This window comes from Nymphalis io, chromosome 8 (genome assembly GCF_905147045.1).
Source record: "Nymphalis io chromosome 8, ilAglIoxx1.1, whole genome shotgun sequence".
In the NCBI taxonomy this organism is placed as follows: Eukaryota; Metazoa; Arthropoda; class Insecta; order Lepidoptera; family Nymphalidae; genus Nymphalis; species Nymphalis io.
Window position 1 is genome coordinate 13,591,099 of NC_065895.1, and position 15,439 is coordinate 13,606,537.

The window sequence follows — 15,439 nt, forward strand, 5'->3', positions numbered from 1 at the left end:
ATGTTTATAGTTATATATTACATTGCAGCGTTTTTTCAACATGAATTATGACGACTTTAAAAAACCATATAAGCAACGGTTTAAGGGTGTCGAAAACTTTTTGCGCAGAATCGCTTTTAACTTAGGTAACATTTAAGAAAATATATCTTTACTAATATAAACGCAAATCAAGTAACGTAAAGTACGTAACGTAACGTACGTAAACGTAAATAACGCAAGTAACTCGGCCTGACTGATGCGATTTTGATAGAGATGAGCGAATTATTTAAATAGGGGTGGATGTAAGTTAGTATGAGGGTTCCTCATTTTTATAAGTTACTTATGTATGTACAGACGACAAACATAAGTACTTACGTTTTTTATTATAACATTTTATATTTAAAGAAAAACGTTATTTCAATATCAGGATTTCAACAATATCTAAGAAATAAAAATACAGCACTGTTTTATATTATACCAGCACTGCTGGGCACGGGTCTTGTCTCAGTATAAGAAGAGTGAGGCTGTAGGCTACCACGCTGGTGAAGTTAAGACAAAACTTTATTCAGAAGGCATGGTATCGAACTTTTACCTTTCACTCCAACAGTCTTCACACTACTATCGCTGCAGCCGAATAATTAAAATACTATTATATTTATTATTTTAATATGCATTATTGTTAGAAAATCGTATTACCTAAGGAAAGTTAAAATGTCACGATCTCAGAAGATAAAGGATTTTCGTCACATAATCAACACCGCGCGTTTTCATATATCGAAAACATTTCATTATTAATTGTTTAAAATTTTACAGGCAATACTGCGTCACAGACTGAGGTGAAAATTATATCATGTATTCCTATAGATGTAACTGACCTGCAACAAAAGATTATAAGTCTAGAAAAGCAATTACAAGCAGCGAATGGGCAAACTCCTAATGCTGCTGTTCCTCCTGTTCCAACTGAAAATGCGCCTGACAAACCCAATGCACCTGAAAATGTACCCAATAAAGAAAAACCTTCAACTGTTGTAAATTTAGCTCCGTTTGAATCGGGTTTCGCTAAGAAATCAAGTACAGTATCCTATTGCAGCAGTAGACCAACCGATAAAGTTAGGTCATCACAGGTTGGGTCGTACTGTGAAGAATGTTCGTCCAGAAATAGGAAGTCAAATGTCTCCTTCGTTTTTCCAGCCCTAACTACATCTGATACTAAAAACCAATGTAAGTTTGGTATTCGTGAAAATTGTAATAACGACAGTGCTGCTGCTATTGATTGTTATAGAAATATCTTCAGAAAACGAAAAAGAAAAAAAAATTACAAGGGTAACAATAAAATTAAAACACATTTAGTATACTACGCACAACATACCGCTGAGAACCCTTTTAAAATAATTGACAATTCTTTAAAATACAATGATTCTGTGAGTAGCAACGACGAACTATGTAAATCTTATTTAAATAAGATTATGCGAAGACAATATGACCCTAATGAGGTAAAAGAGTTCTCTGATACGAGTCATTTTTCAAGACCTATATGTAGAGATGTTGATAATAGTCATACAAATATAAGTAAATATGAATCTGGATCTGATATATGCTCCTGTTGTCACGACAAATTTCGGAACATCGACTATTACATGACAAAAGGCGATTATGACTCCATTATAACAAAAATACATAATTCTGTCGATAACACCAACGCCTTTTATGATTCCAACCATTATGACGTTATTCCTGTAAAAGAAAATAGTAATAAAACGTTAAAAAATAACAATGAACAAAAAATAGAAAATGAAATGAATGTGGAAATTAAGTGCTGGGCTGGACATTTACGAACCAAACATAAACGCCATTCTTATTTCTATAATTATCAGGGTGAAATACCAATTAAACGACGTCCTAACAAAATATTACAAGATATGTTGTTAATAAAAACAAATCAATCGAGTAAGTCAATTAAAAAGAAAGAGAAAACCAAAGTTTTGAATAACCAAATAGGATGTGTAACATCTAAAAGTTTCTGTATTTATTGTAGTGATGTATATCCAAAACACTCCCGACAGGCGAAACCACGAAAATTCGAAAATCTTAAAACAATATTGCAAAAACACGAATCTGTTGCCACAGACGAAGAAGTTCACAAATTACAAGTTAACAATCAAAGCACACAATTAGATATAAACAAAGTTGATGATTATAGAGAGCTAACATTAAAGCAGATAAAATCTATATTGCAATCTGTTTTAGAAGAAGTAAAAATTGATACCAAGATTAATACTCCAAATGAAGTGATAAAAAAAGATGTCGTCGTTCAAAAAGGTGCATCCCATAACAGTATGGCTGGTGATTCAACCTTTCTTCGCAGTTACAATTACAATAACTCTTACAACACAAACCCACATTTGGCTTCGTGTTCTAAACAAACACCCCTGGGTCAATATTGCGTGCCTGGTATTCCTTGCCAACACCTTAAATGCTTACAAAACTTTCCTGTGTTTATACAATCTACGCCGGGAAGACATATGTGCTCTTGCTACTGTGAGAAAAGTTCTTACAAGTCACATGCTCGACAAGCAATAACCGCGGCTACTAATACTAACAAGGAGCCAATATCCAGTAGCAGCGAGACTGAAAAACTTATTAAAGAAATATATAAATCAATGGCTATAAACATGGACTTTCCTACCAAAGACAGTTCAAAAAGCGAATGCAATGATCTTAAGCCACCTGATAATGAAGTTTCCAATACCATAGAAGTTAAAAATGTAGGAGTTTTGAACAAGAGAGATTTTAAAGTTGATGCTGAGGTTTCTCCTATCCAGTCATATTTAAACAAAACAAAGATGGAGTACGAATCAATCGGCGCACAATCAGATGATACGAGACAGACAATTCATTTAAATAATAGTGGGAGATATAACAAGAAAGAGAGATTAGAATTTCACAGTGTTCACAGTTCAGATACCATCGTTGAAGTTGAAAATGAAAGTGATGAATCAAGCGATGAAAGCGACAGCGACGAGACGTTGATATTAGAAGAGGAATATAAACAGGTATTTTTTTATAAAAAATATAGTTTTAACATTCCTTCTGTATTTAATAATGTTCCTCTTGCTTTATCTCCTTTTTCTATATCAAATCTTTATGTCACGTGGCCGTCATATGTCTCTGTACACCTTCATAATATCAGTAACCGCCTGTTAATGTCCCACTGCTGGGCTAAGGCCTCCTCTCCCTTTTGAGGAGAAGGTTTGGAGCTTATTCCACCACGCTGCTGCAATGCGGGTTGGTAAATACACATGTGGCAGAATTTGAATGAAATTAGACTCATGCAGGTTTCCTTACGATGACGAGACACACAGATGACACGAGATGAATTATAAACACAAATTAAGCACATGAAAATTCAATAGTGCTTGCCCGGGCTTTAACCCACGATCATCGGTTAAGATTCACGCGTTCTAAACACTACACTAGGCCATCTCGGCTTTTTTTTCATAATAACAATATTGTCTTCCCTCTCGGACCGCTTACTGAGTGCATGTGTTTATGGCTTGTTTGTGATTAAAATTGTTTGTTAAAGTTACAATTAAAAACAATAAATCCGTGCTCTAAAATAGGAGTGCATAACCAATAAGAAGGTATACGTTCATCGCGGCGCCTGGTACTTTGCGCCTAGTACAATCCGCTTCGTGGCTACGATTTATAAGCCTACCTCTTGCGAAATCCTGCTGCCCTGGTACTTTAAATACGATCACTTTTAATTTATTAAAAATAAAGTTGGGGTGACACTTTGTCAAGAGCATATATAGAAAAATGCCAATTTAACACTCCCCTCCGAAAACACCTACTCCTATGTTACAGCATTCTCAATCATCTCCGGATATAACCGGAGATTCCAATGTAACCATGAGGCCACAGAGACTAAAGCGTAAACAGGGAGATGATTTGGAATATTTTCTGAGTAAATTTGAAAATATGTTCACTACATGGACAGCCGCACAGGACGCGAAGTATGAATCACTACTAAGTACCGTCAACACAATCAGAGATCAGAACTCACAAATTTCATCGTCAATTGAGTTCATGGGTAACAAATACGAAGAGCTGAAAATTAAATACGACACACTTATGCAAGAAAATCTAGAAGACAAAGCACAAATTAGAAATTTGGTGGATAAAATAGAAAAACTAGTAGAAAGAAGATGTCGTGCTACTTGTATAGAAATTAGAAATATTCCGACTGTGAAAACCGAAAAAACACAGGAATTACAAGATATTGTTAAGTCACTTGGTGATATGCTCAAAGTCGAGATTGACCCTTATGAAATACGAAACATCCACAGGGGATTTTCAAAAAATGAGAAATCTAAACCATTAATTGTGGAATTTTCGTCGGTAATCATTAAGGACAAAATATTGAGCTCGGCAAAACGTTTCACTAAGGACAGACTGAACACCAAGCACCTGAGCCTCGATGGACCTCAAAAAACAGTGTGTCGGACTTCCTTACACCAAGCATGAAAAGACTCTATTTCCTTGCAAGAGATTTTGCTGCGAAAAACAAGTACAAGTTCTGCTGGGCTACTCCAGGTAATATATTGTTACGTAAGAAAGAAAATGAGCCCTCAATTCGGTTAAAAAACGAACAAGATCTCAAGCACTTGGAAACTACATAAGCGATTCGGGCTTATTATTACTGTATTCTTTTCTCTTAGTTATTAATCTATTGTTTGTATACACATTGCACACTCACACATATACATCACAAACTCAGTACTCATTTTTCTTTTTTAACTCAATTATAAGAAGCACTCAATCAATTATAAAACTTCATAGTATAATAAATGTTTATATAGCGAATTTACTAATGCTCATACCCACCTCACTTAATCTTATGCAACGAAAGCAAGAAAAGTATGAGACTAATTTAACATTTTTCATAAGTCCTCCATACTGCATTTCTAATATTCGATTTTAATATAATGGCAGAATTAAATAATATAAATAACATTGATAACTTTGAATTAACAGACTTAAAATGTAGTCGTAATGCTTATCTTAAAATATTGCAACAGAACATCAGAAGCGTAAATAAAAACTTTGACAGCTTAAATGTCCTACTATCGAGATTCAATTTCAACATTGACATAATTATTTTATCTGAATGCTGGCTTTCTAACGTCATTAATCTCCCTAACGTTCCGGGATACACGTGTTTTAGCACTTCAGTAAACTACAATCAAAACGATGGGGTGATTGTTATTTTGAATAATAATATAGATTTTAAAGTAGAAGATCCTAACATGCAGGAGGCTAATTGCCTCACAATAAAAATAAATAAAGACACGGTGATAATTGTCATATATTATCCTCTATCCTATTATATCCTCCTAGTTTCCGCCTCTTAAATAATTTCATTGAATCTCTCCACAACTTGCTCGTGCAGCTCTCATCATACAAAAACATAATATTAATGGGAGACATCAATATTAATATTGCTTTTTTATATTAATATTGACTTAAATCAGGATACTTCAAATTATCTTGAAGTCCTGTCATTTTTTGGTTTGATCCCGGCATATTACACACCTACTAGAGCCAATAGTTGCTTATACCATATAATCTTTAAAACAAAATTATCATCTTTTACCTTCAGCTTAAAAACAGCAATAACAGATCACGAACCAATTCTTTTATGTATGAATAAAAATACCAATAGTATGTATAAAAAATTAAAATACTCATATAAATTAAATTTTGACAAATTAAAAGATGATTGTAAAAATTTAGATTTTAGTGAGATATATAATATAAATAACAATCCAGATCAGTGCATGAACATATTTATTAACCTTATACAAAACATTATTTTGAAAATACACAATGACTTCCTCGAAGTAAAATAATTAAAAAACCCTGGATCACCATAGGTTTGCTGAAATGCATAAGAACTAGGGATAGAATGCACTACAAATTAAAGAAAGAGGTAAATAATGAGACTAAGAATTACATACAAACGTTACAGGAATTTTTGTAATCAAATTTTAAAAAAATGTAAGAGGGACTACGACAGAAATTAAATTAAAGCCACTGGAAATAATAACAAAAAAAAAGGAACGTAATAAAAAATATTAATAACTTAAATAAAACTACAAATCAACCTTTTGAACTCCTTAATATAAATAAAACACCCCTGGAATCAGTAAACTCAGTAAACAAATACTTTGCAAGCATAGGTGCTGATCTGGCCTCAAAAATAACCTCAAACCTACCAACCACCTCCACTAATACCTTTAGAACATCATCTATACAAAACTCATTCGTTCTCTTAAGCACTACAAAAGATGAAATATGTAGACTTATAATCGACCTAAAATCAAACTGTAGTCCTGGCTGGGATGGCATAACGTCCAAGGTACTCAAGTGTCTAATTGAATTTATTGTGACTCCGCTCACCTACATTTTTAATAGATGTTTATCCGAAGGTATATTTCCTGTTTCTCTCAAGAAATCCATAGTTATACCCATCTTTAAAGCCGGAGACAGAAACCTTGTATCAAATTACCGTCCAATCTCGATATTACCATCCCTCTCGAAAATACTTGAAAAAATTATAAATAATAGACTTGTTAAATATTTGGAAGATAAAAATTTAATCGCAGATACACAATATGGCTTTAGGAAAGGAAAATCAACCTCGGATGCAGTTCATTCTCTTGCGGATTTCATAGTAGACAAATTAGACAATAAAGAAAAATGCCTAACTATTTTTATTGATCTTCAAAAGGCATTCGATATAGTCTCTTTGAATAAAATGATCGAGAAGCTAGACAATCTAAGCATTAGAGATAGACAACTACAACTTTTACAAAATTATCTGCTAGGTCGCTCCCAGCAGGTTAAAATAGGTGACGTTATCAGCAATGAGAGATTTGTCACTTATGGAATTCCGCAGGGTAGCATTTTAGGCCCAACTCTATTTCTTTGCTATATAAATGAACTTTGTAACCTAAAGCTAAGAAAGTGTAAAATAATATCATATGCAGATGATACCACACTTACATTTCACGGTAAAACATGGAATGAAGTATTTGAATTTGCACAAGAAGGCTTTAATACGGTTAATCACTGGATGGCTTAAAATACCCTCACTCTGAATCCAAGTAAAACTCAATACATAGTTTTTTCAATACGCAACACACCTAATAATACAATATCACACCAATTAAAAGCTCATTCGTGTAATCTAGCAGATCATACCAAATGTACCGGTCCCATTATTAATAAAATAGATCAAACTAAATACTTAGGTATAACAATTGATAAAAATCTTAATTTTAAAGGGCATCTAAAACAATTAAGTCAAAAACTCAGAAAACTTACATATGTTTTTAAAAATATGAGACATATCGCTGACTGGACCCTCATCAGGACTGTTTATATATCATTATGTCAATCTTTAATAGCATACTGTATAACTGTATGGGGTGGTTCTAACAAAACGCACATAATTGAAGTTGAAAGAGGTCAAAGAATGATACTTAAAGTAGCTCTCTCTAAGCCACGCATATTTCCTACTGTAGACCTATATAGGGAAGCAAATGTTCTAGCAGTCAGAAAACTTTACATTTTGAACATCATTTTAAAAAAACACTCCAGGATTAAGGCCTCACTGATTGATATAGCTGACTCTAGAAGATCTTATGAAGTATGTAAATCTGTAATGGTCAAAACATTTTTTGCCCAAAAATTCTTTGATTTTAAAGCAGCCAGGCTTTACAATAAATTAAATAAATTACTCTCTATTTCAAATTTACTAAAATTCGCATGTAAGAGGAAATTAACTGACTGGCTTTTGAAACTGGACTATGAAGAGACAGAAAAATTATTAATTTAATACATTAATAATAAACAAGCAATTGTAGTAAAAAAAATAATCTACACACCATATATACACATACATACAACACACAGGCACTCACACGCACATATTCACAAGCATACATTATCTTTTTATTTCTATTAGCATAAGTATAACTTATTACTAGATAATATATTGTAAAAGCTTTAGTGTCTCTCCTGTTAACTATAAAATTAAACAAATAAATAGTTCCTTACGCAAGAGGGAAAGCCAGGAGACCCTTAGCACAGGGCAACCTAGTTTTGGCTCCTGTATCCCACATATAACTGTATTTAATAGAGAGAGATAGATAGAGAGAATAAAAAAAAATAAAAATAAAAAACAATAAGTAACAATAAAAGTAAAAAGATCTAATATTTAATGCGTTTTTGTTACGTAGTTACAGAATCTTAATGCAAATTAAATTCAATTTACAGGATACAAAAACGAAGAAAGGTTTCTTCAACAGAATGCTTAAGTCAGTCAACTTATTTAAAAAGAAAAAATCAATGCCGGCAGAAAAGGAAGCAAGTGACTCCGACGATTATGAAACTATCTATAGCGAAAAATCTGCTAAAGTATCGCCGAAAGTTTACAAAAAAGTTAAAACGGTAGTCCCATATGATCGCGCTCGGACTAAGCGATCCCCGTATATGGAACAAGAATATAGACGGCACTGGAATGAAGGGATAGCGTTCCGCGAACAGCGAGAAAATATATGTTCATCGGAGCGTCCTAATTTGACAAATTCAAACCCAATTCGTACGAGACCGTTATATTGGACGGACATCGAAGCGAGGAGTGCATTCGTTGATCACAACATGCCATATCAATGTCGAATTAACGATGCGACAAGTCATGTGGAGGAAGGAATGTCTCCACAAAATGTAGTCCAGAAAGGTGGAAACAAGGAAAGACTTGGATGGCTCAAGAAACACAAACTCGGTATCAACTGCGGCGAACAATGGAAGAAGTTCATCCTTGAAAGTTAATTGCTCTAAAGTTCTAAACTGTCGTGTCGAATGATAACTATTTGTTAAATTGCGTGTTTATTATGTTTTTTTAAATAAAAGTCTTTAATTATTTATTATTGTTTTATTGAACTTGAAATAAATTACTTAAAATAAGTGATAGCTTAAGTTATAAATATATTCATGTCGATCATCTATTCAAGAGAGTGAATCATAGACTGTTAGAACCGACCTTAGCCGTTATTGAATCATAATTTATATTATTATTTAACGAAATTCACACGAAAAGCCTATACGCCGGCATATATCTTTTGCGTGCAGGACTTTAAGAGTAAAGAGGGAACAATTTTTTATGTCGTTTCACTTCTACATTATTTTTAAGCACTCTTCTTAATATTCAGCGTTAGCTTCGAATATTTCAGGTCGTCGATAACGAATCTGCAAAGAAAACGTATTTAAATTAAAATAAGAAAGATATACTTTATTGCAGAAAAACATACGAAGAAACGTACCAAAACTTTTACTGTTAAACAAAAAATATATTATTTTGTAATAAAAGCTGGAAAATCATCAACTTTATACTCGATATAACATAATAAGGGTGTTTTTTACTTTTAATATCCAAGAAATTATGCCCAAAAAATAATTCCATGACTTTAGGGAAAGCCCCGGATTTTTTTTTTAAATTTCCTTGACCGACTATTTTCATTTTAAAGAAAAATAAAGTATATATTTTCGAAACGTGTGTTAAATTTTAAAGTACTTCATTGGAATTTTTACAAAAACGGGAATCCTACTAAAAGTAGACCAGTTATGACAAAATACAAAATATTTAGAGGACACTATAGACACACGGAGGCGTCCGAAATACGTAATCAATACCTGTAGAACAAGAGGGGCAGCGGCGCCGTGCTGGCGTGCCACAGCGCGTGCGCGTCCCAGCCGCCGCGCGGCGGGAAGTCCAGCAGCTCCAGCGCCAGCGCCGCGCCCGACAGCAGCGTGAACGCCACCACGCGCCACGCGTAGCGCCGCGCGCGCGCGCCCGCCCACCACAGCCACAGCAGCGCGCCCGCCGCGCCTGCCCCACGGGTGACACATCACTAGTCTACTGGTCGTGTCCGGTCGAGCTCAACGTTGTTTATTTAATTCCACTCGTCCTGTCGTTGGACTCGACTTTGCATAGTCAAACGTGAGCAATATATATTGTGCTCACCGAAGAATATATTAACTCGCATATTGTAGTCATAGTCGACTCGACCCGAATACAGATAGCGCGCGTGCTCCGCGAAGTACACGAGCGTGAACGTCAGAAGTATCGCTAACGGCGTCCGCCTTCTGTGTAGTATTCTGGAACATGCAGACCGTATTATTAATAGAGCAGTCGTTGAAAGGGTGAGGTGATTAGATAACATAAATCTTAAATGATGATGATGAAAGCAAACTGCTGTTAATATTAATATTCCTTACATTGCCAAAGCGCCGCCGACTTGGGAACTAAGATATTATGACCCTTGTGCCTGTAATTACACTGGATCATTAACTCTTCAAACCCGAACACAGCAATACTATGTACTACACATTTTCTACTGGCTAACAGCAATATTGCCATGTGACGTGGGAGTGGTTTCTACCCAGACGACGGGCTTGCACAAAACCCTACCACCAAGTAATTTACGTTATATTCAAAAGTAAGAAAGTTAAGTTAAATTCCACTTAATTAATTCTTTGAAACAATAAGGAAAACATAAATTACAGATTACCTACCTTATAACAGCAGCTATGAACAAGCTCATAACCATAGACAGAGCACACACATAGTCCATGAACTCTGTAAAGGGAGTGTCTCTCGTGTGAAATATTATGGACCAGATCCATGCATTCATACAAACCTAAAATTATGAAAATCATTTGACATCAAGCTTTTTCGAAAAGAATGAAAAAATGAACTAAAATCTAAAAAGAATTGTAGTTGTAAATTGTAATTGTATTGTGGAGATCCAGGGTTCAATTCCCAGGTCGGGCGAGTCAAAATCAACATTTACTTATAGACTGTCATAAATCTACCACCGGTTCGGAAATGAACACCTCAGACCTGAGAAGAACCGGGGTTTCTTTTTTATATCTCATCCTTTACGATAAGTAATATACAACAATAGCCAAATTATAAACACTTTTTTTTATTTGAAATAACGTGTAGGCGATCGTTTTATTCCCAGGGTGTGCAATCATTTAATAAGTCATTGGTTGTGTATCATATCACATCCTTTAGAGTGTGCTAGCGTTCCTTAACGATTCTTTTAAATTTCACAATTGAATATTTTTGAACATTATCTGGGATCCTGTTGTAAAAGCGTATACATTGTCCCATAAAAGACTACTACTAACCCTGTGTAATCTGGTAATAATGGTTGTAAGTTTATACTTGTTCCTGGTGTTAACAGTATGTACGTCACAATTTCTAGGAAAATCTGTTATGTTTTTGCGTACAAACATAACATTATCATTATCAAGTAAAAAGTTACTGGGTTTTTCTGTCAGAAAATTCTCAGTAGCAGCCCGGAGTCTGGAAGTTTGTACACTCCCGTGCCTCGGAAAGCGCGTAAAGTCGTTGGTCCTGCGCCTGAACTCTTTCCGGTCTATCGGATTGCCGTCCCATCGGATTATGAGAGTTAGGGAATAGAGTGCTCTTGTGTTTTCACATACACTTGTGCACTATAATATGTCCTGCTCAGTTGGCTAATCTCTCTTGAGATTGGCCACTGTGGCCGAAATAAGTCTGGAGTATGTTATATATTAGCAAGTCTATTACTATTCTTTGCATCAAGTATAGAATAGTAACAGGCTGTGCTAAGAACTCCCCCCAATTTTGAAAAGAAGTATATCTAATGTATACAAGTATAACTAAATGAATAAAAATAAACAGGAAACAGTTTCATTTATTTCAAATAAATATTTGAAATAAGTTTCCTGTTTATTGTTACTTTCTTTCAAGATCATTGTAATCAGCAATTAATTGTTAAATTCAACACTTCCAGCAATGTCTATGAGAGGTTTACTAGTACTATGTGACACATATATTATTTGTACGTAGAATTACACTAGCTCACTCAACTGGAAAACAGTCATGAAAACTGTTTAGTGGTAGAATTACTGGTAAAAATGTGGTACCCACACAGATAGCCTGCACAAAGTTGCACCACTGGTATCAACCAATGATAAAATATCTATGGTCTTTTCAGAAAGTTACAGGACTTTTCTAATTATTAAAGTATAATTTATATATTGTTGACATACTATAGCAAAGGCGTGCCAGAGCAAGACTTGTGGTGTACTCCTCACTGATATTTGTCTTATCTCCGAGTACATGTGAATGTGGGTTATCAGATTAAGCAGAGATGCAAAGGCAGATGCTGGTTCTTGAACACCAAGGATGCGTTTAAATGGCCACTGAAAGAAATCAGTTTTTAAATTAATCATCAATACTTTTATTAAAATATGTATTCAATTTTAGTAAGAACCAATTTAATATAAATAAATAGAAACCTAACCATATTAAGTATGTGTTGAAACTCTAGAGAATATGAAGTTAACCAGATCTACTTAATTTTTAATATATATTACTGCATGTCTTTAAACAAAAATATCTAATAAATATAATATTTCAATATCACATTGAACAGAATAAAATATAAATATTCTTACTTTCCCATGAAACTTGGGTATTTGATACCCTCTCTCTTGGAAAGCTTGTACAGCTCTCCACATGCAATGGTAGCGGCATTCATCATTGCAGCTCCAGTTGAGCCATCTATTCCATATATCTTGGGATTTAGCTGATTCTTCTTGGAATGCTCCCTCTAAAAAAATGTATACATAAAGCAGATATTGAACAATATCATATATAGCCAGGGATATAATACTACAATATGTGCACAGACCCAAGCACACTCACTGTTCTCTCATTCTCACAATTCGATGGGATGGCAAATCGAAATGACTAAAGTTTAAGCACAGGGCTTAACGTGCTCCAAGAAGGTTAAAACTTTATATTACAACTTAGAATTTCTAGACAGAAAAATTCAGATTTTTATTGGTCTTATCCTCGATTAGAGCCCAGGATCTACAGCCTTATCGTCGTGTCATTTGTGCATATCATATCTCATATATGACGATAAGCTGTTTTTTTTAAATTGTAAAGTATCAATTTATGAAAATACTTGCCTAATGTACACTTGGCTTTATTACAGCTTTTAACACAATTTTGATAAAAAGGTGATCTATCGCCATCACTACTTAAAATAAAAGGTAGTAGTAAGATGAAAATAAATATCGATATGTTATATTTAAATTTATACATATCTTCAAGAAAATGAGGAAATTTTTATTAAAATTTAAATGAAAGTGAGACGTATATATTTATATTTTATTGATAAATATAAATAACAATGTTATATATTATTATTTTTTTAAATAAATATTATTACTCCAATGTTTTTGTCGGTTTTAGTTTTAGTGAACCAAATCACTTTGAATGACAATATTTGACAATTGACATCGACTTGCAAGACTATTTAATATTGATCACTCACAGAGTGCTAACTGCTAACCCAGACTTGATGACGATTACCTATAGTGTGTAATCATCAAACAAAATTACAATTTACGATATGACTAAAGTTATTAAACAAATAAAGTGAGCGAGTGAGCCAAGTAAGTACACACCCTCTTTAGATTCTATGTTAATCTGTAATCTTAATTGATGATCACACATATAAACATTTAAGCATTAATTTGATTACATTTTGCCCAAGTTTGCGTTTACAATTCAATAAAATACGTAAACCAATTTTAAACATCAAATTTATTGTACTAGTGTATTTTTGCAAATTTACAGTTATACATGACGGCATCAAAGATATTTAAATATTTGTACAATGATTAGTATTTAAAGTCCCTATGAGTTGTCTACTCTATTATCTAACAGAGTATAGAAATTTCCTAAGGCAAATGTAACTCCCATCAGGATTCAGGCTACTGCCCTGCGCCACATATTTACATACCCATAAATAACAGAATAAAACTAGTGATTATGTACCATAGAGAAGTATTACTCTACTCTGTGAATAGAACTTGCTTGACATATAATTGACGTATCTTTTATTATAATTTATTATTTATGATAACGACAAGTAATAACATAAAGTGATAACCTAAAAATATAAACAAAGTTGATATAATGTAAAAAAGTAATCTGTACATAACCTGTAAAATGGTTTTTCTAAGTAGAACGTGGCTTGCCGTAAAAGAAATTAAACGTCCTCGAAAATATCTTCGAAATAAGTTCATTGATACCGTGAGACTCCATGTAAAAGGTGGTACCGGAGGCACCGGGCTACCAAAGTTCGGTGGTCTCGGTGGACAAGGAGGATGTATATATTGCATTGGAAAAGAGAAGGCCGATCTTAAAACTATCATGAACAAATATCGCGCCAAAACTATTACCGCTGGACACGGTGAAGACAGTAGAAAAACAAAAATTGTCGGGAATCCGGGCGCAGATGTTAAACTAGAAGTACCACTTGGTGTGACTATTTATAGAGAAGATGGAAAAGTATTGGGCTCAATTGATAAGGAAGAACAGATGCTTATAGTAGCTCGTGGTGGTCCTGGTGGGACTAAAGAGAATGATTTCCTTGGTCATTTTGGTCAAGTTCATCATATCCGATTAGATTTAAAACTAATCGCTGACATTGGTCTAGTGGGTTTTCCCAATGCTGGAAAAAGCTCACTATTAAAAGCCATATCTAGAGCTAAGCCCAGAATAGCTAGTTATCCTTTTACAACCATTAAACCCAACAAAGGTATTATACAATATGATGACCTGAGACAAATTACAATTGCAGATCTTCCCGGACTCATTGAAGGGGCACATATTAATATAGGATTGGGTCATAAGTTTTTAAAACACGTGGAGCGAACAAAACTGCTACTTTTTATAGCAGATATTGAAGGCTTTAGACTTAGTCCAAAATATCCAAAACGAACTTGCTTGGAGACTATCATGCTACTTAATAAAGAATTGGAATTATATGATGAAGATTTATTAAATAAACCTGCAATACTGGCTGTTAATAAATTAGATTTGGTTGATGCTGAAAAAACATTTAGTGAAGTCAAGGAATCTTTGAAAAATATTCATGAGGTGATTAAAACAATGCCTGAGGAAATTAGACCAGAGAGAATTATACAGTTTGAAGACATTATTGGCATATCAGCATTAAAAGGTAGCAGTGTAAATGAATTAAAACTAATCTTGAGAAAAAGACTTGATGACTTTGCTGAAGAAAACAATCCTGACATTGTAGAACCGAGTACACTTTTAAGAAAAAATAGGGCCATTATTAGAGAAAGAGGCCCTCAAGTAACTTAATATTAATGGTGTATAGATATTGAATCAATTAATTAAATTTAGTTATGAATTACTTTTTTTGTTTTAATAATATTTGCTAAATATGAAAGATATCATTATATATTTATGGTTACATATATGAATTTTGGTCAATGTGTTGTGCATTCAAAAGCAAAA

At 33.8% G+C, this 15,439-nt stretch overlaps 3 protein-coding genes across 3 annotated transcripts; 2 read left to right on the forward strand and 1 right to left on the reverse strand.

The window, feature by feature from the left end:
• Positions 1–34: 34 nt before the first annotated feature.
• On the forward strand, positions 35–8,967 carry LOC126769960 (uncharacterized). The gene is made up of 3 exons (XM_050489001.1): positions 35–125; positions 793–3,032; positions 8,320–8,967. The coding sequence occupies exons 1-3, from the start codon at positions 41–43 to the stop codon at positions 8,872–8,874; spliced, it is 2,880 nt and encodes a 959-aa protein (XP_050344958.1). The 5' UTR covers positions 35–40; the 3' UTR covers positions 8,875–8,967.
• A 56-nt stretch (positions 8,968–9,023) lies between these two features.
• LOC126770052 (post-GPI attachment to proteins factor 3) lies at positions 9,024–13,480 on the reverse strand. Its single transcript, XM_050489193.1, has 7 exons — positions 13,075–13,480; positions 12,556–12,710; positions 12,148–12,300; positions 10,618–10,742; positions 10,067–10,200; positions 9,736–9,931; positions 9,024–9,291 (listed from the first exon to the last, which is right to left on the reverse strand). The coding sequence occupies exons 1-7, from the start codon at positions 13,208–13,210 to the stop codon at positions 9,231–9,233; spliced, it is 960 nt and encodes a 319-aa protein (XP_050345150.1). The 5' UTR covers positions 13,211–13,480; the 3' UTR covers positions 9,024–9,230.
• A 521-nt stretch (positions 13,481–14,001) lies between these two features.
• Positions 14,002–15,335, forward strand: LOC126770039 (GTP-binding protein 10 homolog). The gene has a single exon (XM_050489177.1). It carries the CDS (start codon positions 14,123–14,125, stop codon positions 15,281–15,283), a length of 1,161 nt encoding a protein of 386 aa, XP_050345134.1. The 5' UTR covers positions 14,002–14,122; the 3' UTR covers positions 15,284–15,335.
• Positions 15,336–15,439: the final 104 nt, after the last annotated feature.

Coding starts and splice junctions, on each gene's coding strand:
- LOC126769960 (XM_050489001.1), top strand. CDS start 41: ATGAATTATGACGACTTTAAAAAACCATATAAGCAACGGTTTAAGGGT. Junction 126..792: donor CAGAATCGCTTTTAACTTAG/GTAACATTTAAG, acceptor AAAATTTTACAG/GCAATACTGCGTCACAGACT. Junction 3,033..8,319: donor TAGAAGAGGAATATAAACAG/GTATTTTTTTAT, acceptor TTCAATTTACAG/GATACAAAAACGAAGAAAGG.
- LOC126770052 (XM_050489193.1), bottom strand. CDS start 13,210: ATGTATAAATTTAAATATAACATATCGATATTTATTTTCATCTTACTA. Junction 12,301..12,555: donor TACCCAAGTTTCATGGGAAA/GTAAGAATATTT, acceptor GATTTCTTTCAG/TGGCCATTTAAACGCATCCT. Junction 10,201..10,617: donor TTCATAGCTGCTGTTATAAG/GTAGGTAATCTG, acceptor TGCATGTTCCAG/AATACTACACAGAAGGCGGA.
- LOC126770039 (XM_050489177.1), top strand. CDS start 14,123: ATGGTTTTTCTAAGTAGAACGTGGCTTGCCGTAAAAGAAATTAAACGT.